The sequence below is a fragment of the Trichomycterus rosablanca genome, chromosome 10 (genome assembly GCF_030014385.1).
Source record: "Trichomycterus rosablanca isolate fTriRos1 chromosome 10, fTriRos1.hap1, whole genome shotgun sequence".
NCBI lineage: Eukaryota > Metazoa > Chordata > Actinopteri > Siluriformes > Trichomycteridae > Trichomycterus > Trichomycterus rosablanca.
Genome location: NC_085997.1, coordinates 21,201,960 through 21,225,170, shown reverse-complemented (window position 1 = coordinate 21,225,170; position 23,211 = coordinate 21,201,960). Strand labels below are relative to the sequence as shown.

At 39.3% G+C, this 23,211-nt stretch overlaps 1 protein-coding gene across 1 annotated transcript in view; it reads right to left on the bottom strand.

Moving 5' to 3' along the window:
- cdh12b (cadherin 12b) overlaps window positions 1–23,211 on the bottom strand; it is a 161,880-nt gene that overhangs the window by 111,642 nt on the left and 27,027 nt on the right. Inside the window, exon 2 of the mRNA XM_063002942.1 lies at window positions 9,846–10,140. Within this exon, the coding sequence (XP_062859012.1) occupies window positions 9,846–10,140 (295 nt within the window). The remainder of the gene's footprint in view (window positions 1–9,845; window positions 10,141–23,211) is intronic.

The following is a 23,211-nucleotide window of genomic DNA, read 5'->3' as shown; positions in this document are numbered from 1 at the left end:
TTTTAATGTTATGGCTGATCAGTGTGTATTTCTTTTCATTAAGTGCTTTATCATGGTCAGGGTCACAGCGGGTCTGGTTTAAAGGCAGGAATACACAGGACAAAGTCAGTCCATGGTAAGGTTTCAGCCATCTTCCCCACAACCCTCAAGACAAAGCAAATCATGTCTGCATGGCAACTCATTGCCCGGCAAACCATAGAGATGCTGACATTTAAGCCTGCCAGGGCTAGCTGAATAATATAGAATATAATATAACAGAATAGAATAGAATAAAATAGAATAGAACAGAATGCCTTTATTTGTCATATATACATATACAGGTGTACAGTACAACAAATTTTTTTTCCACGCATCCCAGCTTGTTTGGAAGCTAGGGTCAGAGCACAGGGTTAGCCATTGTACTGTGCCCCGGAGCAAAATGCATGTGAGTGCATGGCAGAGATTCAAAAATCGCAATCTTTGGATCGATAACCCAAAGCTCTACCCACTAGGCTACCACTGTCCAAAACACTGAAATTATTATTAACAATCATTTCATGTTCATGTTTTATAACCACTTCCAGGTCAGGGTAACGTGGGTGTGGTTAGTTAATTATGTCTGTAATTAGAAGCAACCCTTGAGATTCAAACCCTGGAGCCTAGTGGTATTGGGTTAGCAAACTTATTACTATAATGATTATTTTTAAGAACAACAATAATAATAATAATAAAAATGATAACAATAACAATATTAATAATACTCATACTCTACTACTAATAATAATAATACTACTAAAAATTAATAATAATAATAAAAATTATTATTATAATTATTATAATAATATTAATGAGTATTATTATTATTATTATTATACAAAATTATTATAAAATATAAATCATTCTCATCATTCTGCCTATTGTTTTTTGGAAAGTAAATCCTGTTCACAGAACCAAATAAATTATTGGGCAGGTTTCTTGCTGGCCAGTTTTAATATAACAAAAGGTGTCATAATTCCTTTGCCATGGCAACAGCATATTCCTCTAATATAACAATATAATTGCCAAATGTGAATGCCCTACTTTAATCATAACAAAAAAAAGCACAGAAATAATAATGACAAAATCATTTAGGCATATAAAGAAAGTCAGCACCAAATATCACACTTCCAAACCACCAACTGATGCAATTAGCTTTGATTTTCATGGCTTTTCAACACATTCTAACGTTTCAGTGTGCTACTGAGGTATTTCAACACTCACATAGAGAAACAGTCATTTACTAAACAATCACACAGCATCACAAAGCATTTACTCAATCCAGACAAGACACAGGGAGCTGGGGATTTGAGAACGCTGATGAAAAGCAATGAAATCCTCCAATTGTCTGTGGACATGACAGCTAAATTTGGTTACGACTCCCTACATTTTAGAAAGGGCTGAGCTCCAACAGTTGAAATTGCTTTACAATGCAATATGCTGAGCCGAGCTAGGTGGCGGGAAATGAAGTGTATACAGTACATCAACTTCCAATGAAAGAAGACTAGTGGTGGGAGAAAGTGCCTTTGATTTCTTTGTTTGTTGAAAAGGATTTCATTTAGTTTTGTTGCCTTTCAGATCAAGAGTAATGCAATCTCTACTGAATTACCTTGATCTCTTTTCCTTACAGGGAAGAGCATTAAAAGTGGTTCAGATCAATGCAGGGCACACTGGGTATTGTGCTCAAACACTGGCAGGTTGGTGTGTGGTGTGCCCTACGTTTCTGTTAATTTATCTTCAGCTGTATTTTATTGTACATATTTGTTAATTAGAAAAGTTTCTGATAAATAAACACAGTATGCTTTAAAAAGTGGGTTTTCTGCATATCAAAATATATTAAAATTCATTTATTCATTTATTAAAAACACTGTATGAACAAAAGTATGTGTTCTTCCAAGAGACATTGATTGCATGTGTCTGTGTGTATAGAATAAATTATATCCTCTAACCCCCCCCACAACAATTTTCTCCCCTAACCTAGTCATATCCAGTTACCCTGGTTTTGCTTCACCTCTACCGATACAACCCTCCACTGCTGACTGAGGAGCTTCGCAACTGACTCACGCCCCCTCTGACACGTGAGCAGTACCGACTGCCTCTTTTCACCTGCATGAGGCGAGTTCATATGCGGATCAGTCTTGTGTATGGAGAGCCACACCCTGAACAGGCGCCATCAATCAGCCAGCAGAGTTCGTAATTGCACCAGTTATGAGGAACCCTGGTCGGCTTTCCTATCCCTGAACAACAGCCAATCGTTGTTCATGTGCCATCCAGCTGGATGGCAGAGCTGAGATTCGATACAGTGTATTCAAAATCCCAGCGCCACCTGAGCGGCCCGGGGAAGACCCATTTCTGTTTCAGCATAAACACATGGTTTGACAGATTTGATGTGAAATTTCAGAGGTTTGCACTAAACCCTGTCTTGAACCACACTGAACCCATTTGGGATTGATTATTGTGGCAATTGTGAGTCTTCTCACTCAATATCAGTGTCTGACCCTACAAATGGACACAAATTCAGACCCACAGACACACTACAAAATGTTGAGGAAAGTCTTCATAGATTAGTGAAAGCTATTATAGATGCAACTGTGGTAATGGGGTGGCTTATTGGGTTGCAACTCCATATTAATGTGTGTGGCTTGAAATGACATGCCTATGTAACTCATAGTCAGGTGTCCACATAGTTTTGGTTATAAATGATATGTGCACATTGTGGGTATACAATCACTGTGTGAATTAAGTGAACAATGTCAATGACCCTTTATCCCATCTATAAGTAGAATAAACCACCAAATAACAATGACCAGAATTTTATATTGTTTGTTTAAGGGTCATTCCTACAATTCGGTGCCTTTTGTGTCCCCAGTACTGATTATTGTATTTATTAAATAAAATTTTAAACAATACAATTTCTAAACATCTTACTGAAATAATTAACACTTTCAAATACTAAACACAATGTATTTTACACCCCCCCTATCACTTAGATACCAGAGGTTTTCCCATGTCCCATGTGCTGTACAGCTTAAGTCCCTCTAAACCTTGGATTATTTTTTTTCTTTATGAGTTTCATTTTATTGTTGATTATAAGGGTTTTTCACATGTCCCTCAAGTTGCTGTCCACCATGTTATTTCTTACTACTGTATCTTAAAATGAAGAGCTGTTTTGCATACTGACATTATTTCCTGGAGCTCTCATGCTCTTTTTGGAGGGAAAACAACTGTGGAAGATGAGTGGCTTATTAAACTCCTCATTTTAATGTTGTTTTTTTCCACATTTTATCCTAAAAGTCTTATATGGTCAACCATAACATGTCCACCCTGTTATGGGATATATGAGAAAAAGCAATACGATTTGATCATTTTAAAAATAATCATACTAAAAAGCAGAGAATTCTTTGTCTGAATTCACTTTTATGCTAGCATGGTTTTGCTCACTCGCTAGCTAATGGCTAATTTTATGTCAGAATGTCCACCCTGTTATGGTCCACCCTGTTACAACCTAATACGTAACAGGGTGGACGTCACAGTGTATATGAGGTGCATATGTAATTCATATGGCTTTATTATTCAGTTTGGTTATAATAATAACAGAAATATTGATATTGTGTGTGCATCCTTTAAAGAATGGCCTTAAGTGCAGCTGAAAGACAGAAACACAACAGTTATGCATTTGTCCGTAACAGGGTGGACATCCTGGGTCAGAGACTGCATAAAAATGTTTTAATAAAACCTACAGTTTGTGTGCTTGAGCTTTATAATAAAACATGAAAAACAAATAAAAACAGTGTTTCATTTTCAAAAAGTTTTAAGGTCCAAAAGGCACCCAATCCCAGGAATGACCCATTATTATTATTTTTTTGGACTAATTAAAGCACAACAGGGATTTCTACAGTTATATGGTAGAGTTTGGAAGCATAGCATAGAATTTCCGGGTAACACGTGCTTGTCACTTTAGATATGTCCACGTTGTTGCTATGTTGAATCCATGTACAAGTCATACCTGTCATTTATTTGCATTGGCAGCCCTTTAATGGCTGTATGTTACTCCTACTGACATATTTCGAGTTGGCAGACAGTTCTCCACTTAGCAGTGTCTTTTATGCTTTGATTGTGTCCCTGGCAATACTGCTACCTATTACCAACAAACTTTCTAAACCATTAAATAATGATTTGTTTAAGAAATTTATCAGTATATAGCCAGAAAGAACATGGACACCCCTTCTGACTATTTTATTATTGTGTTGTTGCTAGCTGTGCCAAATTAAATGGCAAGTGAGCCTAGCTGCAAGGTAAGTGCATATAATATTGGGCAACTGTGTATACTCAATCTTTCTTTGCTACATATTTATCGTTTCTTTCTTAAAGCCTCACAGGCTTAATTCTCTCAAATAACAGGCCACCTACTCAGTGTAATTAAAGTTAGAGTACAGATTGTTATATGCTTGTGACACCAGAGCCCGTCTTAAAAATGATAATGTGCAATGATGTCACCCTCTTTAACCACAGGCAGCCAAGTTGTGTGGTCGTAAAGTAAATTACACCTCATAAATTTCGACTCCACGACGGTGCTAGAGCAGTATAAACACTAAATCAGGGCACAGAATAAACTGGAGGAAACAAAGAAACAATCACATTTAGATTGCAATCTCTCTGTTAACACTTTACAATTTGCACTGGATTTTAATCAATGTTTTGAGATATTTCTTCACTTGCTATAGACTCCCATTTTGGACAATCAATCTCATTTTTCACTCTATAACCTCCCAATTACACAAAAACAACCATCAAGGGAGAGAAAGGAGTCTAATTGCTTTAGGACATATCGAGCCAACCACTGCCTTAATGACAAAGTCTACAGAAAGACTAGTCTGAGACTGGATAGTGTCACTTTGATCTAGAGCAGGGGTGTCAAACTCATTTTCATTATGGTGGCCCTCAAAGGGCTGATTGTAACGTATCCTGCTGTGATTGCAGTCTGCCTTTTAAGTCTTGGACAATTTGTTGTTTTTCTTGGAGGCGAAATTCTGTGTTTGGTGTCAAAATGCCACATTTAAACTGTATATTTATAATGTATAACATTAAAACCACCTTCATTGTCCATTTTATAAGCTTCACTTACCATATAGAAGCACTTTGTAGTTCTACAATTACTGACTGTAGTCCAACTGTTTCTCTCCATGCTATGTTTGTCTCCTTTCACCCTATTCTTCAATGATCAGGACTCTCCCAGGACCACCACAGAGCAGGTATTATTTAGGTGGTGGATGATTCTCAGCACTGCAGTGACACTGACATGGTGGTGGTGTGTTAGTGTGTGTTGTGCTAATATGAGTGGGTAAGACACAGCAGTGCTGCTGGAGTTTTTAAAATACCGTGTCCACTCACTGTCCATTCTATCAGACACTTCTACCTAGTTGGTTCACCTTATAGATGTAAAGTCAGAGACGATCGCTCATCTATTGCTACTGTTTGAGTTGGCCATCTTCGAGAACCTTCATCAGTGGTCACACGACGCTGCCCATGGGCCGCTGTTGGCTGGATATTTTTGGTTAGTGGACTATTTTTAGTCCAGCAGTGACAGTGAGGTGTTTAAAAACTCCATAAGCACTGCTGTGTCTGATCCACTCATACCAGCACAACACACACTAACACACCACCACCATGTCATTGTCAATGCAGTGCTGAGAATGATCCACCACCTGAATAATACCTGCTCTGTGGTGGTCCTGGGAGAGTCCTGACCATTCAAGAACAGCATGTTAGGGTGCTAACAAAGCATGTAGAAAAACAACTGGACTACACTCAGTATTTGTAGAACTACAAAATGCATCTATATGATAAGTGGAGCTGATAAAATGGACAGTAAGTGTAGAAAAACAGTGAAATAATCTGTAAAATAACTTCCATATTATTGTCCTTGGTTTTCAAATAGATTGTCCAAAAATCTCTGGTCAGGTGCCACATGTTTAATCATATACTGCCTGTAAGTTACTGTAATATTACATAAATTATTTAGTGTGGTTGCCTTTAAAATGTCATTATAGTTTTAATGATGGAGGGTTCAGCGGCAGAATGTAATGTGCTAATTTTCTACCATGGTATTAACAGGATTAACATGTTTAGTTAGGGTCTAATGTAATTAATTATTTTCTTTACACATTTCTTTATTTAGTAGCTACTGCAGGCTTAAGGAAGATTTTAGGAAGCCCAGTTAGACTCAATGTGACATAGTGGCTTGGTGGATAGCACTGTCGCCTTACAGAAAGAAGGTCCAGGGTTCGATTCTCAGGTGGAGTGATCGGGTCCTTTCTGTGTGGACTTTGTGTTGTGTTTTCTTCGTGTCTGTGTGGATTTCATTTGGGTGCTTAATTTCCTCCCATATTCCAAAGACATGCCACCAGGTTAATTGAAGCTACTAAAGGCTATAATGAGGATGTAGGAATGTGTGATTGACTGGGCGAAAGGCAGGAATCAGCAGTCTATCGGACCCACCGCATCCCTTAACCAATGAGATTGTTGGGCACAGACTCTACAAACTAATCCACTTTGCGGACTGATATTTTGCTACCTCTCACTCTGTGTCACGCATTTACATTTACATTTATTTCATGATTTGTTTTAAAATGTAAAATGTGTTAATGCTCTTTCTTCAAGGCCATAAATTTACAAATTTTAAAACAGAGGCTTCTGTAGTAAACCTTAAAAAAAGCTTTCATAAATGCATACAGAGTGGTTTAAATTAATATGTCCCTGCGTGCCGCTCAGGTGGCGCAGCGGTAAAACGCGCTAGCACACCAGAGCTGACATTTTGAACTCGTCAGTTTGAAACGTAGCTCTGCCACGTTTGGCTGTTGTTCATACAGGGTGAGAAAAGCCGGATAGGGACCTCATAACTCAATGCCTCTGCTGGCTGATTGATGGTGTCTGCACAGAGTCGAGGGATAATGCGATCAGGGTGTGGCTCTCCGTGCACAAAAAAGCTGATCTGCATATGAACTCGCCTCGTGCAGGTAAAAAGATGTTGGAGGGGACGTGTGTCAGTTCGCTCTCCTCAATCGGGGCGGTAGTCAGCACCAGTAGAGACGAAGCATAACGCAATTGGGTAAAAATTGGACGCGCTAAAAAAACTGGAGAAAATGCATCAAAAAGAAAAGGTCCCCGTGTTAGATTCAATTGCTTATTAAGTAGTTCTGGTAATGTCATCCACTGTGATTCCCTCTGTCTATTATACAGTATACAGTATACTCTTATACAGTATATGCTGTAAAGCAGTCAGCTATATACTGGTGACTCTCTGTCTTAAGATATGTAAATATGTGACAACCTAAAATTAAGTTATCACTAAGCCATTTGATTTAATTGCAGGATTCTTATCAGACAGATCAAATTAAGTAATTCACAATATTGCCCAGTCGAACATTTCTATGTGAAAATATAATGGAATACATTTTCCACTGCTATTCTTATTGCTTATTATTTGACAAGATAATAAATTAAATATTCGTCTAAAATGTTCAGACCCTGATTTAATAAGGACTCGTGCTTGTAAACAGTGTAGTAGACATCTTTTTTTACTGGTCAGTGTTAAATGGACTTAGTAATATCACAGGCCAAAATGTCAATATACAGTATTTTATATACCTTATACCTTGTGTGGAAAGATCTCAAAAGATAAGGACAACCTAGAATAAGCTGGCTTGACAACATCTCGACATGGATTGCATTATCAACGGCTAGTCAGCTACAAGCCACACGAGACAGGGGGCACTGGAGAAAGCCGATCCATCTGTGCAGCCGACCATCTCAAAGTGATGACATGTATTGCCATGACATATTGACATGACATGACCACCAATGTGTGTAGTCATGAAATGAAAGACATTTCATTATTTTTTAGTATTCTGTAGGTGGTTCTACTTGCGCTGAGTCAATTCCTGTAATGGGTCAGGTCAAACCTTGCTATTGAGGCGCCTTAACCAAGGAAAAATAATACAGTGGCTAGAAAGCCACTAAATAAAAAGAGAGATGAAGTGAAAAAACAAGGTGGCCAAAATAACAGAAACAAAGAAACAAATGAAAGATACTAAAACATCTGGAGCCCACAACAGGATTGTGGACAGAACAGAGATAACTGAAAAATATGACATGCTGCTCCAGCTGTCTAAGACATCTGAAATAAAGAGAAAGAAAACGGAGCCTTAAAAACAAGCTGGGTATGGCAATACACAGGAGGCACTCCAAGCCCACCGAGCTACATGGATTTACAGGTAGCGCCCATTCATGCCATCTCTAGGTCGGCTTGCTCAATCAAGACCATGTGGCAAAAAATACCTCAACGCAGTGAGTTTACAGAAGGAGATAAAACTGTGCTAGTATCCCTCACCAGTGGATGACCAGACCAGAGCAAGCCTGATATCACAGTTTCAGAAAAACTGTTTCCCAACAGAGGAACTGACAAATCTGATGATACGTAGAAACACTCATACCTGGAAGAAATGAATGTTAAACAAGGTGCAGATGTCTTGTCAGTTAAGAGAAACTGACAAATCAATCATCTACTACTCCATGTCTGTACAGGAGTGGTGTGCTGGCTGCATGCTGACCGGCTACAACTCCTACTCCTCCCACCCTCACCGTTACCGAAATAAAATATAAAAGTGCGAAAACATTTTAAAGATGGGCTTTTTATGAACATGGGGTTTGTAAATAAAACACATAAAAGCATTCCATCTGCCCTTTATTATTATTATTATTATTATTATTATTATTATTATTATTATTATTATTATTAGTATCACCATTATTATTATTATTATTATTATTAATATTATTATTATTATTATCATTATTTGTATTATTATTATTATTATTATTATTATTATTATTATTATTATTATTAATATTATTATTATTATTATCATTATTTGTATTATTATTATTATTATTATTATTATTATTAATATTATTATTATTATTATCATTATTTGTATTATTATTATTATTATTATTATTATTAATATTATTATTATTATTATCATTATTTGTATTATTATTATTATTATTAGTAGTAGTAGTAGTAGTAGTAGTATCACCATTATTATTATTATTATTATTATTAATATTATTATTATTATTATCATTATTTGTATTATTATTATTATTATTATTATTATTATAATTACTACTTTTATCATTATTATTATTATCATTATCATTATTATCATAATTATTATCATCATCATCATCATCATTATTATTATTATCATCATTATTATTATCATTATTATTTTCATTATTATTATTATTATTATTATTATTAAGAAGCAGCAACTTACTGCATCTTTGGAGGAGGTATGAAGACACCAACATGGACAAGAAAAATGCCAAACTCTTTACAATAAGCAAAGAAAAAGACACTCCAGTGACACAGCTGTAAATTATGATAGTCCACTACCACTGGCATCCAGGGTTTAAAACTCTAGCTGTGCTATGGGCCAGTCGAGTCCCCACAATAGGGAGCCAAACTTTGACCCTGACCAGGATAAAACAGTGGTAAAACATTAAAATAAATGAATGAATTATAATATGTATTTAAAAGTATAAGCACTTTTTTTGTTTACTTTTTAAACCAGTATTAGAAAACATTGTGCAGTTTTCCTTATTGTTTACAGCCCTCATGTTTCTTTCACAATTCACTTCATTTTTCATTCATTCATTTTTTTTGGCATATTTTGTTTATCACTGTTTTACCTAGTTGAGAATTGTATGTTTTAATAAAACTCCAACTATAATATTATGTCAAACAAATGTGAGAATATCCTTACCCACAGGAGACATTTCAGGTACGCTGGCCGTGTTAGGGCCCTCCAGAAACTTCGGTTCATTGTCATTGATGTCCTGCACCTTGATAATGAACTCAGACTCAGGCTCCAGGGGCCGGTTGGTGTGGATATCCACAGCCTGGGCTCGAAGCGTGTAATAAGGCTTCTCCTCTCTGTCCAGGCTGCGTAAGGCATGAATGTCTCCAGTTGTCTGATCAATGGTGAAGATGGTGCCGGCTCCGTCTCCTGAGAGAGTGTATTTCACCACGCTGTCCCCTTTATCCAGATCTGTGTGTAGCTGAGCAGAGAAATATCATACGATTAAATAATTAATGAGAATAATAGGAAACAAGGTTTCAGTTATTTTGTTTATGTTTAGTAGGTTTTTCTCTAAGATTATTATATTATATTATTATATTTATTATATTATTATTATTATAGCAGTTATTTTACAGAGATACTAGATGGAAGTCTATGGCTGCAAGGTAATGCATTATTAATGTTCCTTTTATTACCCAAATTAAATCTTTGATCACATTTTTGCAAATCTAAATTAAACACTTTAATCATAAGTGGATTTAGAATATACAGGACCCACTTTCTCATTCAATGATGGACTTTAATGTGGCTCTTTCTGCTGGCTGAATGGTAAGTTAACCTGACCTGATTCTGTCCAGTGATTCCTCCACTCCATTTTTTCCCCATAAAAATGTTATTTTTAAACCTGAAAGCTAAATGTTCAGGCCAGGTTTCTTACCAGTAAATTCACTTCCAATGCCTTCAGTATTTTCGAGGAAAAAAAAATCTTAGGACAATGTTTTGCGTAGCTCTTGAGGTTTGGTACCATAGCTTACAGTTTTAGAACCTTTAATAACTGTTGAAGTTTGGCACTAACAGGACCCAAGGACATGCTAAGGTTAGTTTCTGTTTGCCTGAAGGTTACACATAGATAACACAACATTTCACACCACATGTGATGTGTTGCTGCAAATAACCTTATGTCTGGCAATGCTCATCACAGGCTAAGCCCATCGCCTGGCTGGTACCATACCTATAATTAAACATAGCAGTGGTAACACCATAGAATGGTGATGATTCTCGGCAGCAGGAAAAAGGAGACTAGAAATAATTGAGGTATGGATAAATAATTGAAAAAGGGACAGTGGTAGCCTAGTGGGTAGAGCTTTGGGCTATCGATCGAAAGGTTAGGAGTTCGAATTCTGGCTCTGCCATGCTGCCACTGTCTGGCCCTTGAGCAAGGCCCTTAACCCTCTCTGCTCCAGGGGCGCCATACAATGGCTGACCCTATGCTTTGACCCCAGCTTCCAAACAAGCTGGGATATGAAAAGATGGAATTGCGTTGTACTGTACATCTGTATAAGTAGTATATATGACACATAAAGGCATTCTATTCTATTCTATTCTATAATAACCAAATACAGCAACATTCTTCTTTTTACTATTTTATTTATGTACTTTCTCCCAATTTACAATAGCCAATTAGTCTCCACTGCTGGGGACCTGGATCGCATTTGTTGGTTGTATTTTCCTGACACATGCCCCCTCTGACACCTGCACAGTCCAAGATCCCTACATATTCCTCCCTACATCAATGGATTCACATGTGAGTCTCACGAATGGAGAGTCATACACTGATCTCTGCATTCCACTTCTGTAGAGGCACCTCGAGCTACTAACAAAGATTCTTACACAGAGTCGAAGACCCCACCCCCTTTTTCGCACCCTGCAGATTAGTGGCCAGTTTTGTCTGCTGCATGCACTGTCAGGTAAGTCTGCAAAGGCCGCCCAGCTGACCGGTTCTTGAGAGTTCAGAATCCAGACGCAAGTGCACTAACAAAGCTGCACCAGCTGAGCACGCCCCAGAGAAACTTTCTTGCAGAAAACTTTTTCAAAGTTACAGTTATACTTCACCTTTCAACACAACAATGAACCAAAGCATAATGCAAAAGCAACACTGAAGTGCCTACGGGTCTTTCTGTTCTTCAGTGATAAAGCTAAAGCCCAGAATTTAACCCCAACACATACAGATGGAAATTTACACTGATTATCTCTTTATCACGGCACCTGTTAGTGGGTGTGATATATTAGGCAGCAAGGGAACATTTTATCCTCATTGTTGATGGGTTAGAAGCAGGATAAATGCAGGAGCGAAGGCTGGCCCGAGTGGTTCGATCCAACAGACAAGCTACTGTAGCTCAACTTGCTGAAGAAGTGAATGCTGGTTCTGATAAAAAGGTGTCAGATACACAGTGCATCATAGTTTGTTGCGTATGGGACTGCATAGCTGCAGACCAGTCAGGGTGCCCATGCTGACCCCTGCCCACAGCCGAAAGCACCAACAATGGGTACGTGAGCATCAGAACTGGACCACGGAGCAATAGAAGAAGGTGGCCTGGTCTGATGAATCATGTTTTCTATTACATCATGTGGATGGCCGGGTGCGTGTGCCTAGCTTACCTGGGGAACACATGGCACCAGGATGCACTATGGGAAGAAGGCAAGCCGGCGGAGGCAGTGTGATGCTTTGGGCAATGTTCTGCTGGAAAACCTTTGGTCCTGTCATCCATGTAGATGTTACTTTGACACGTACCACCTACGTAAGCCTTGTTGCAGACCATGTACACCCTTTCATGAAAACGTCCTTCCCTGATGGCTGTGGCCTCTTTCAGCAGGATAATGCTCCTTGCTATAAAGCAAAAATGGTTCAGGAATGGCTTGAGGAGCACAACAACGAGTTTGAGGTGTTGACTTGGCCTCCAAATTCCCCAGATCTCAATCCAATCCAGCATCTGTGGGATGTGCTGGACAAACAAGTCCGATCCATGGAGGCCCCACCTCGCAACTTACAGGAGTTAAAGGATCTGATATCACAGCACACCTTGTGTCTAGTGGAGTCCATGCCTGAGGGCTGTTTTGGCTGCAAAAGGGGGACCAACACAATATCAGAAAGGTGGTCATAATGTTATGTTTGATCAGTGTATATTATATATATATATACACACACACACACACACATATCAGCCATAACACTAAAACCACCTCCTTGTATCTACACTCACTGTCCATTTTATTAGCTCCACTTACCATATAGAAGCACTTTGTAGTTCTACAATTACTGACTGTAGTCTATCTGTTTCTCTACATACCTTTTTAGCCTGCTTTCACCCTGTTCTTCAATGGTCAGGACCCCCACAGGACCACCACAGAGTAGGTATTATTTGGGTGGTGGATCATTATCAGCACTGCAGTGACAATGACATGGTGGTGGTGTGTTAGTGTGTGTTGTGCTGGTATGAGTGGATCAGACACAGCAGTGCAGCTGGAGTTTTTAAATACCGTGTCCACTCACTGTCCACTCTATTAGACACTCCTACCTAGTTGATCCACCTTGTAGATGTAAAGATGGACTACAGTCAGTAATTGTAGAACTACAAAGTGCTTCTATATGGTAAGGGAAGCTGTGTAGAAACAAGGAGGTGGTTTTTATGGTATGACTGATCTGTGTATATATATATAAGCATTAAAGGTATATTCTTTATGGCCAATCAGTAGACACACACTAGGTATTATCCAGCAATTATCTACACCCTAAGTTTGATAAAGCAAACAACACTTTTCCAATTAACCTGCAGTGGAAAAGTCAAGTGATCCTAATTAAAAATTTCATTAAGCCCAACAAAAGTAATGAATGGCATAAAGGGATTCATTATTTGGGGAGTACCACTAGAGTGCTTTTTCTAATGTCCCGGGTTCTATGAAGCACAAGGGAAAAGCACATCAGCAGCCACAGACAAATACTTGTTTTCTTAACAATGAGTTTAGAAGGGGAAAAAAATCCAAGAAATGAATAGAACACATTAAAAGTCTGCAGTTTGCTTAAATGCTTGGCACACCCTCATCAGTAAGATGTCTTCTGAGTTTGTGCGAATACATCAACACAAAGCAAGGTTAGGAAATATCTGGCAGCCATAAACTAGTAGAAGTGAAAAATAAATAAATAAAATAATCAAGCTATTATCATGCAAATGTAATAGTGGGAAACAGCTTTCAAATGTGCAAACTGAAAAAAAAGAAGAAATAGAGGGAGAGAGAGGAAGCGCACAGGAGCGCAAGACATAATTCAGATTCAACATAAAGCGGTAGACTGATTTTGTGTGTGTGTGTGTGTGTGTGTGCTATTTATGCTCCAACATAATAAGCACTCACATTTACAGCACGATTGGTTAGGATGTTCTACAATTTGAATGGGATCAAACTCTTTTCCCGTTGGAGAGCGTTTATTTTCCTTGTGCACTGTAGTAAAGCAGACAGGTGTTGGAATTCACTATTTAAAACCAGCACGCGTCACATTACAGCAACAATTAGCAAATAAACAGCTGCATGTGGAGGTGGAGTGATCATTATAAAATGCATGAATAATAAGTTGTATTATAAGCACATGGGTGACTACATGAGTGAGTATGAGAAAAAGAGCCTGTTAGATGTAGTGGTTCACAATGGTACATGTTTACCCAAAGATCTTGATGTATCTCCAAGTACTCAGAGGTACTACTGTAAACTTGCCCCAATGTGCGAGTGTGTACATTTATGGGTAAGTGTGTGATACCCTGTCATAAATTGGCACCCTGTTGGACGCCCAGGTGGCGCAGCGGGATATTCCACTAGCACACCAGCGCCGAGATTCTGAACTCCTGGGTTCGAAACTCGGCATTGCCACCGGTCAACTGGGCGCCATCTAGCAACATAATTGGCAGTGCCTGCAGTGAGGGATGACCGGAATATGTAGAAGGGGTCTTCAAATGCTGTGTAAGGACCCTGATTGGCGGATAAAGGCGCCTGTGCAGGGTGCATGGGTGGAAAAGGGGTTGAGGGCTGTGCACGGGTCGGAGGAGGCGTGAGCAGCAATATACCCTCCTCGACTGCAAAAAATCTGCGATCCCCAGCAGCGGAAGACAAATTGACTACAGTAAATTCGGAGAAAATGGGAGAGAAACACATAATATATATATTTAAAAAATAATTGGAAAAATTGGCACCCTGTTTTTGGGTGGCACTGGACCCACAGTGACCAAATTTTTACACAGTTAGTAAATATCAGTTTACGAATAAGTCTGAAATATCTGCTGTCATATATTGTATTTCATAATGCTTCACGTTTTTAACTGGAGACAGCTTTGGACTGTAGTCAGGCCAGTCTAGCACCTGCACTCTCTAACTACAAAGCCTACAAGCAAGGGACCCCCCCTGGACTCTTTTAACAGGACAATGCACTGCCACACATGTCTAGAGATGCCAATTGACTCAGTTTGGGGTTTTGCCATTCCCACCAACACACATCTGGGATGCCATGCAATGTGCTGGGGGACCTAGTACTACAGTGGTGTACCAGTTTTTTTTCTGTCACTTTAGCGTATATATGATGCCCAATTGGCACTTCTGGGGATTCAAACAGCTGTAGCAACAACAAGCTTAATTAACCACAGCGCTATAAAAACATGTTTATAAGATTCTAATATATAAATAAATATATCCAACTTTATTTTGTGTCTGACTGCAAACGCTTGAAGTTACGAATTGATTGTACTCTAGATGGTCTGAATGTCCTTTTTTTTATTTAAATAAAGCTGTGTAGATTTACTGTGTGAGGTCTGACATCATTTTTTAAAAACACATGCATATACACACCCTGACATTTGTTTTGACATGCCATTAAATATTTTGATTTTAAAGTCCACGGGGAAAGTAACTCACATTTATTGATTCAAGTTGTCAAAGCATTAGTTTGTTTGAGCCAGCTAGATACCAGCCTAATTATTTCCCTGATGTACTATACCAAGAAAATTAATAACTGTATGCCAAGATGCAAAATGCTAGCAATCAACTCCCAGAGAATATTTGTATTTAATGTCATGCATCTGACAGGATGAAAAATAACCTTTTGTCCAGGATACAGCAATGTATTTTTGATAGATCATTGCATTAATAATACAATATCAAAAGGAGGAGGCATAAGACCAGGTGTACTTTTATTCACATAAATCTATCCACCACGTTTTAAATTCATGTGGCATTGTGTGGGAAGAGGCTGGTAAGTGATACTGATTGAAGCATTAGCCATTCTATAATTTGCTCCTGCAGGAATTCAGGCAGAAATTCCATTATTATAGAGGATCCATCCAAAATGAGGGTGAAAATGATATTGGCAGTGCAGATAAATGACATTGTTACCCATCATTTTTTTCTTTTTTTAAAGATGATCTTTTTTTGTGTCGCTTTTATGCAGTCATTAACATATACTACAAATGTAAATGTCTTCAGCTTCCTAAATGTATTGTAACGGGCCAGTGGATTATTGGCAAGTAAAATGCATAATTGGAGGCAGAGTAATCCTTACAAATAACTCCACATCTGCAGCCTCAGAATTAGTTTGGCATCAACTAGAAATGCAACAAAGGAAGCAACATGCTGCCAGCCTTTATACTAATGGCTGAATATAACTTTAAATATTCACATTTACAAAGGAAGCAACATGCTGCCAGCCTTTATACTAATGGCCAAATATAAACTTTAATATTACGCACCAAAAAATAAATATAGTAAATAGAACACAAAAAGGGGTGCTCAGGTGGTATGGAAAAGCTGACCCTGAGCTCTGACCCCAGCTTCCAAAACAAGGTGGGATACGTGAAGAAATAATTTCGTTGTACTGTACATCAGAAAAGGCATTCTTGTACACATGTACAGTACGATGATTTTTTCCCCCATATTGTTGGCAAATGCCCAATGTGTGTGTGTGTGTGTGTGTGTGTGTGTGTGTGTGTGGTAAAAACAGCCTAGAAATAAAATAGGACGTTGGGTGTCTGGTAGACCATGTGTCTACTATGGTATCTGGAACAGATCTGCTGCGGTGACCCCTAAAGTAAAGGAGCAGCAAAATAAATAAATAAATAAATAGAACTATGCATTTAATAATAATAATAATAATAATAATAATAATAATAATAATAATAGCAAATACCACATTATAAGGACTGAGCAGGTGAGTTTCTTTACGTTGAGTTACACTTCACAGCTATTAAATAGCCCTGACAATTCACATTCACATTGTAATTGTAAACTTTTGCAAATATGAAGAAGCAGCTACTTGTTCACGTCTAACAGTAAGTTCCTGTTCGTTGATGCTGTTTGGAACTGACACCCCAAATCTACGGCCACAAAACTAACCAAAACATTACACAGTCACCTCTGTGACTCAGTTTTAACAAAAATACATAAATAAAGATATATTATGACAGGGTGACCAACCAATTTGATTGATATCCAAGACCACTGCCATAGCCAATGTCCCGAGCAACTGGAGAAAAAAGGACAATGGTCAATTTTGCATTGTTGTTTAACAGATAATTTTAGGTAAATTTGTTTAAGTGGTAGTTTTACAAGCAGCTCAGGTGGTGCAGCGGTAAAACACGCAAGCACACCAGAGCTGGTATTTCGAAAACATCGTATCAAATCTCAGCTCGGCCATCCGGCTGGGTTGGGCGGCTACTTGAACAACGATTGGCTGTTGCTCAAAGGGTAAGATAAGCCGGATCGGGACTCCTCATAACTGAGTGAATTACAACCTCTGCTAGCTGATTGATGCCGTCTGCACAGAGTCGAGGAATAATGTTGATCAGGGCGTGGCTCTCCGTACACAAAGCTGATCGGCAAACAAACTCGCTTCGTGCAGGTGAAAAGATGCAGTCGGCTACTGCACATGTGTAGGAGGGGGCGTGTGAAAGTCTCGCTCTCTTCAATCATGGCGGGGGTCAGCACCAGTGGAGAGGAAGCATAACGCAATTGGGTAAAAATTGGACGCGCTAAAAAGCAGGAGAAAACGCATAAAAAAGGTAGTTTTGCAGGACCAGGTGCACCCTGTGGTGGAAACACATGTCTCACAATGCCTCCATCTGTAGTGACAGTCATTTCAGATTGGTTTGATGAGCACCAGGGGGCCAAAAAGCTTTTAAAGCCTCCACCCTCTGTATTAGTGATAAATATAATGCTGCTTCAAACCTCATCACAGTCAAGTTGCCACTGCTGGGCCCCTTGGTAGGTCCCTTAACCCCCAATCACTGATGACATTATTATTAGTATTATTAATATTGAATCGAATATTATTATTATTAATATACACTGCCTAGCCAAAAAAAATGTCACACACTCTAATATTTCGCTGGACCGCCTTTAGCTTTGATTACGGCACACATTCGCTGTGGCATCGTTTCCACAAGCTTCTGCAATGTCACAACATTTATTTCTGTCCAGAGTCGCATTCATTTTTCCCCAAGATCTTGAATTGATGATGGGAGATTTGGACCACTGCACAAAGTCTTCTCCAGCACATCCCAAAGATTCTCAATGGGGTTCAGATCTGGACTCTGTGGTGGCCAATCCATGTGTGAAAATTATGTCTCATGCTCCCTGAAGCACTCTTTCACAATTTGAGCCCGATGAATCCTGGCATTGTCATCTTGGAATATGCCCGTGCCATCAGGGAAGAAAAAATCCATTGATGGAATAACCTGGTCGTTCAGTATATTCACTTAGTCAGCTGACCTCATTCTTTGGGCACATAACAATGCTGAACCTAGACCTGACCAACTGCAGCAACCCCAGATCATAGCACTGCCCCCACAGGCTTGTACGGTAGGCATTAGGCATGATGAGCCCATCACTCTGGAACAGGGTAAATCTGGACTCATCAGACCACATGACCTTCTTCCATTGCTCCAGAGTCCAATCCTAATGCTCCCTAGCAAATTGAGGCTGTTTTTGCCGGTTAGCCTCACTGACAAGTGGTTTTCTTAAGGCTACACAGCTGTTTAGTCCCAATCCCTTGAGTTCCCTTCGAATTGTGCGTGTGGAAATGTGGAAATTCTACTGTAGTTTTTCTACCATTTGATTTCACCAAACGTTTAGGTGATCGCCGATCATTCAAGATTTTTTTCCGACCACATTCCTTCCTCGAAGATGATGTTTCCCCACTGTCCTTCCACTTTTTAATAATGCGTTGGAAAGTTCTTAACCCGATTTTAGTATTTTCAGCAATCTCCTTAGATGTTTTCTCTGCTTGATGCATGCCAATAATTTCACCCTTCTGAAACAGATTAACATCTTTTCCACAACCTCAGAAAAAAAAAAAAAAAAAAAAAAATATATATATATATATATATATATATATACAGTATATACAGTGGGGCCAAAAAGTATTTAGTCAGCCACTGATTGTGCAAGTTCTCCTACTATGAGAGACAAAATGAGAAAAAAAATCCAGGAAATCACATTGTAGGACTTTTAAAGAATTTATTTGTATATTATGGTGGAAAATAAGTATTTAGTCAATAAATAAGTTCAACTCAATACTTTGTAACATAACCTTTGTTGGCAATGACAGAGGTCAAACGTTTCCTGTAAGTCTTCACCAGGTTTGCACACACTGTAGCTGGTATTTTGGCCCATTCCTCCATGCAGATCTCCTCTAGAGCAGTGATGTTTTGGGGCTGTCGCTGGGCAACACGGACTCCACAAATTTTCTATGGGGTTGAGGTCTGGTGACTGGCTAGGCCACTCCAGGACCTTGAAATGCTTTTTACGGAGCCACTCCTTCGTTGCCCGAGCGGTGTGTTTGGGATCATTGTCATGCTGGAAGACCCAGCCACGTTCCATCTTCAATGCTCTCACTGATGGAAGGAGGTTTTGGCTTAAAATCTCACGATACATGGCCCCGTTCATTCTTCCCTTAACACGGATCAGTCGTCCTGTCCCCTTTGCAGAAAAACAGCCCCAAAGCATGATGTTTCCACCCCCATGCTTCACAGTAGGTATGGTGTTCTTGGGATGCAACTCAGCATTCTTCTTCCTCCAAACACGACGAGTTGAGTTTTTACCAAAAAGTTCCATTTTGGTTTCATCTGACCACATGATATTCTTCCAATCCTCTTCTGGATCATCCATATGCTCTCTGGCAAACTTCAGACGGGCCTGGACATGTACTGGCTGAAGCAGGGGGACACGCCTGGCACTGCAGGATTTGAGTCCCTCTCGGCGTAGTGTGTTACTGATGGTAGCCTTCGTTACTTTGGTCCCAGGCTCTGCAGGTCATTCATCAGGTCCCTCCGTGTAGTTCTGGGATTTTTGCTCACCGTTCTCATGATCATTTTGACCCCACGGGATGAGATCTTGACCCCAAGGGAGATTATCAATGGTCTTGTATGTCTTCCATTTTCTTACAATTGCTCCCACAGTTGATTTATTTACACCAACCTGCTTGCCTATTGTAGATTCACTCTTCCCAGCCTGGTGCAGGTGTACAATTTTCTTCCTGGTGTCCTTCGACAGCTCTTTGGTCTTGGCCATGGTTGAGTTTGGAGTCTGACTGTTTGAGGCTGTGGACAGGTGTCTTTTATACAGATAATGAGGTAAAACTGGTGCCATAAATACAGGTAACGAGTGGAGGACAGAAAAGCTTCTTACAGAATAAGTTACAGGTCTGTGAGAGCCAGAAATCTTGCTTGTTTGTGGGTGACCAAATACTTATTTTCCACCATAATTTACAAATAAATTCTTTAAAAATCCTACAATGTGATTTCCTGGATTTTTTTCCTCATTTTGTCTCTCATAGTTGAAGTGTACCTATGATGAAAATTACAGACCTCTCTCATCTTTCTAAGTAGGAGAACTTGCACAATCAGTAGCTGACTAAATACTTTTTGGCCCCACTGTATATATATATATATATATATATATATATATATACAGGGGTTGGACAAAATAACTGAAACACCTGGTTTTAGACCACAATAATTTATTAGTATGGTGTAGGGCCTCCTTTTGCGGCCAATACAGCGTCAATTCGTCTTGGAAATGACATATACAAGTCCTGCACAGTGGTCAGAGGGATTTTAAGCCATTCTTCTTGCAGGATAGTGGCCAGGTCACTACGTGATGCTGGTGGAGGAAAACGTTTCCTGACTCGCTTCTCCAAAACACCCCAAAGTGGCTCAATAATATTTAGATCTGGTGACTGTGCAGGCCATGGGAGATGTTCAACTTCACTTTCATGTTCATCAAACCAATCTTTCACCAGTCTTGCTGTGTGTATTGGTGCATTGTCATCCTGATACACGGCACCGCCATTGGATGCACATGGTCCTCCAGAATGGTTCGGTAGTCCTTGGCAGTGACGCGCCCATCTAGCACAAGTATTGGGCCAAGGGAATGCCATGATATGGCAGCCCAAACCATCACTGATCCACCCCCATGCTTCACTCTGGGCATGCAACAGTCTGGGTGGTACGCTGCTTTGGGGCTTCTCCACACCGTAACTCTCCCGGATGTGGGGAAAACAGTAAAGGTGGACTCATCAAAGAACAATACATGTTTCACATTGTCCACAGCCCAAGATTTGCACTCCCTGCACCATTGAAACCGACGTTTGGCATTGGCACGAGTGACCAAAGGTTTGGCTATAGCAGCCCGGCCGTGTATATCGACCCTGTGGAGCTCCCGACGGACAGTTCTGGTGGAAACAGGAGAGTTGAGGTGCACATTTAATTCTGCCGTGATTTGGGCAGCCGTGGTTTTATGTTTTTTGGATACAATCCGGGTTAGCACCCGAACATCCCTTTCAGACAGCTTCCTCTTGCGTCCACAGTTAATCCTGTTGGATGTGGTTTGTCCTTCTTGGTGGTATGCTGACATTACCCTGGATACCGTGGCTCTTGATACATCACAAAGACTTGCTGTCTTGGTCACAGATGCGCCAGCAAGACGTGCACCAATAATTTGTCCTCTTTTGAACTCTGGTATGTCACCCATAATGTTGTGTGCATTGCAATATTTTGAGCAAAACTGTGCTCTTACCCTGCTAATTGAACCTTCACACTCTGCTCTTACTTATATATATATATACAGTATATATATATATATATATATATATATATATATATATATATATATATATATATAATTTTTTTTTTTTTTTTTTTTTTTTTTTTATGTGATTATTTTATTATCAGTGTGCAGGATTTTATGAACATGCCTTCTTTTTTCATAACTTGCCTACCATTAAGATTTGTCTGAATCCATTTAAATTGAATTGTTTGTACCTGTTATGGGTGCACAACTGACTTTAGTGGTAATGATGCTTGTAAATGTTAGGGCAGGCATAATCTTACTACTCACAACCCTAATTCAGCGCAGAAAAAAAAGAAAAAGACAGTAGTTCAATGCTCAGCAGGATAATCTGAGAGTTAGCAATGACTGTTTCCAATCTCAAAGCTTTAGACATGCTTCATAAGCAATCAAGGACAGATAATTGCAGTATGCTTCAGAGGGTATATGGGCATAGTAACCTTGATTATTGTGTAGGTCAGTGGAGAGATTCTCTCTGGTCATTTGAGGCCAATTAGCATGGAATAGAAGCGATGATTGTATTACGCAAGTTAATGGCTTGGTTAGCTTGTAGGTCATGTAGTTATGGAGTGTGTCACACATTTATCTTTGCCCAGTGGTTTAACCCTTAGAGAAGAATGCAATTAAGCAGAACCGGCTCACCCTGCACAACTCATGGATTGTTTAACTCACAGACATCGATGAATGATTTCTATCAGGAGACATCAGACATGGCATGTGAGAGTAGGTTTACATACATTCAGACCGTTGGGAAAGTAATATAGGTTTGTTTTCATTTAATTTCATTTCAATGTCATTGAATACTTTATCACGGTCAGAGCCAAAGAGGATCCAGTTGCACCAGGAAACACTGGACACAAGGCAGGGATACTATGGGTGTGTTCGAAAACCTAGTGAGCTCTCTACATAGACAGCATTTTACGTCATCCTACGCACGCTCCTGAGAAGGAGGTTGTTCGAAATCTTAGATGCCTTAATATGCTGTCTAGTTAGGCATCTTAAAATGTCAACGTTATTTTGACTCAAGTACGGAAGCGTCCTTAGTGATCAAGGCAATCCCGGCATTTAGTGCGGCTGCTCCTATCTCACAGAAAAATTAAAAAAACATGGTGGAAGGTGCGGAACGTATTTTTAAACGTAAATAAATTATTGATTTTTAACTTGTATAAACTTACACAGATGTCATTTATTTGCAAATTCGGGTTTGTCAGCTAATTTAACGAAGGGAGATGTTAGTTGACATGCTAGCGCGCTGTGCCACCCCATCCCATTGGTTTGAAGCGAAACCCCATGGAATCGCTGTCTAAGTAGCGTGTCTAAGGTTTTCAAACACACCCTATGTCTGCACCCTAAATTGCATACTTAAACAGTACGGACTAGATTCAAGGCAGTG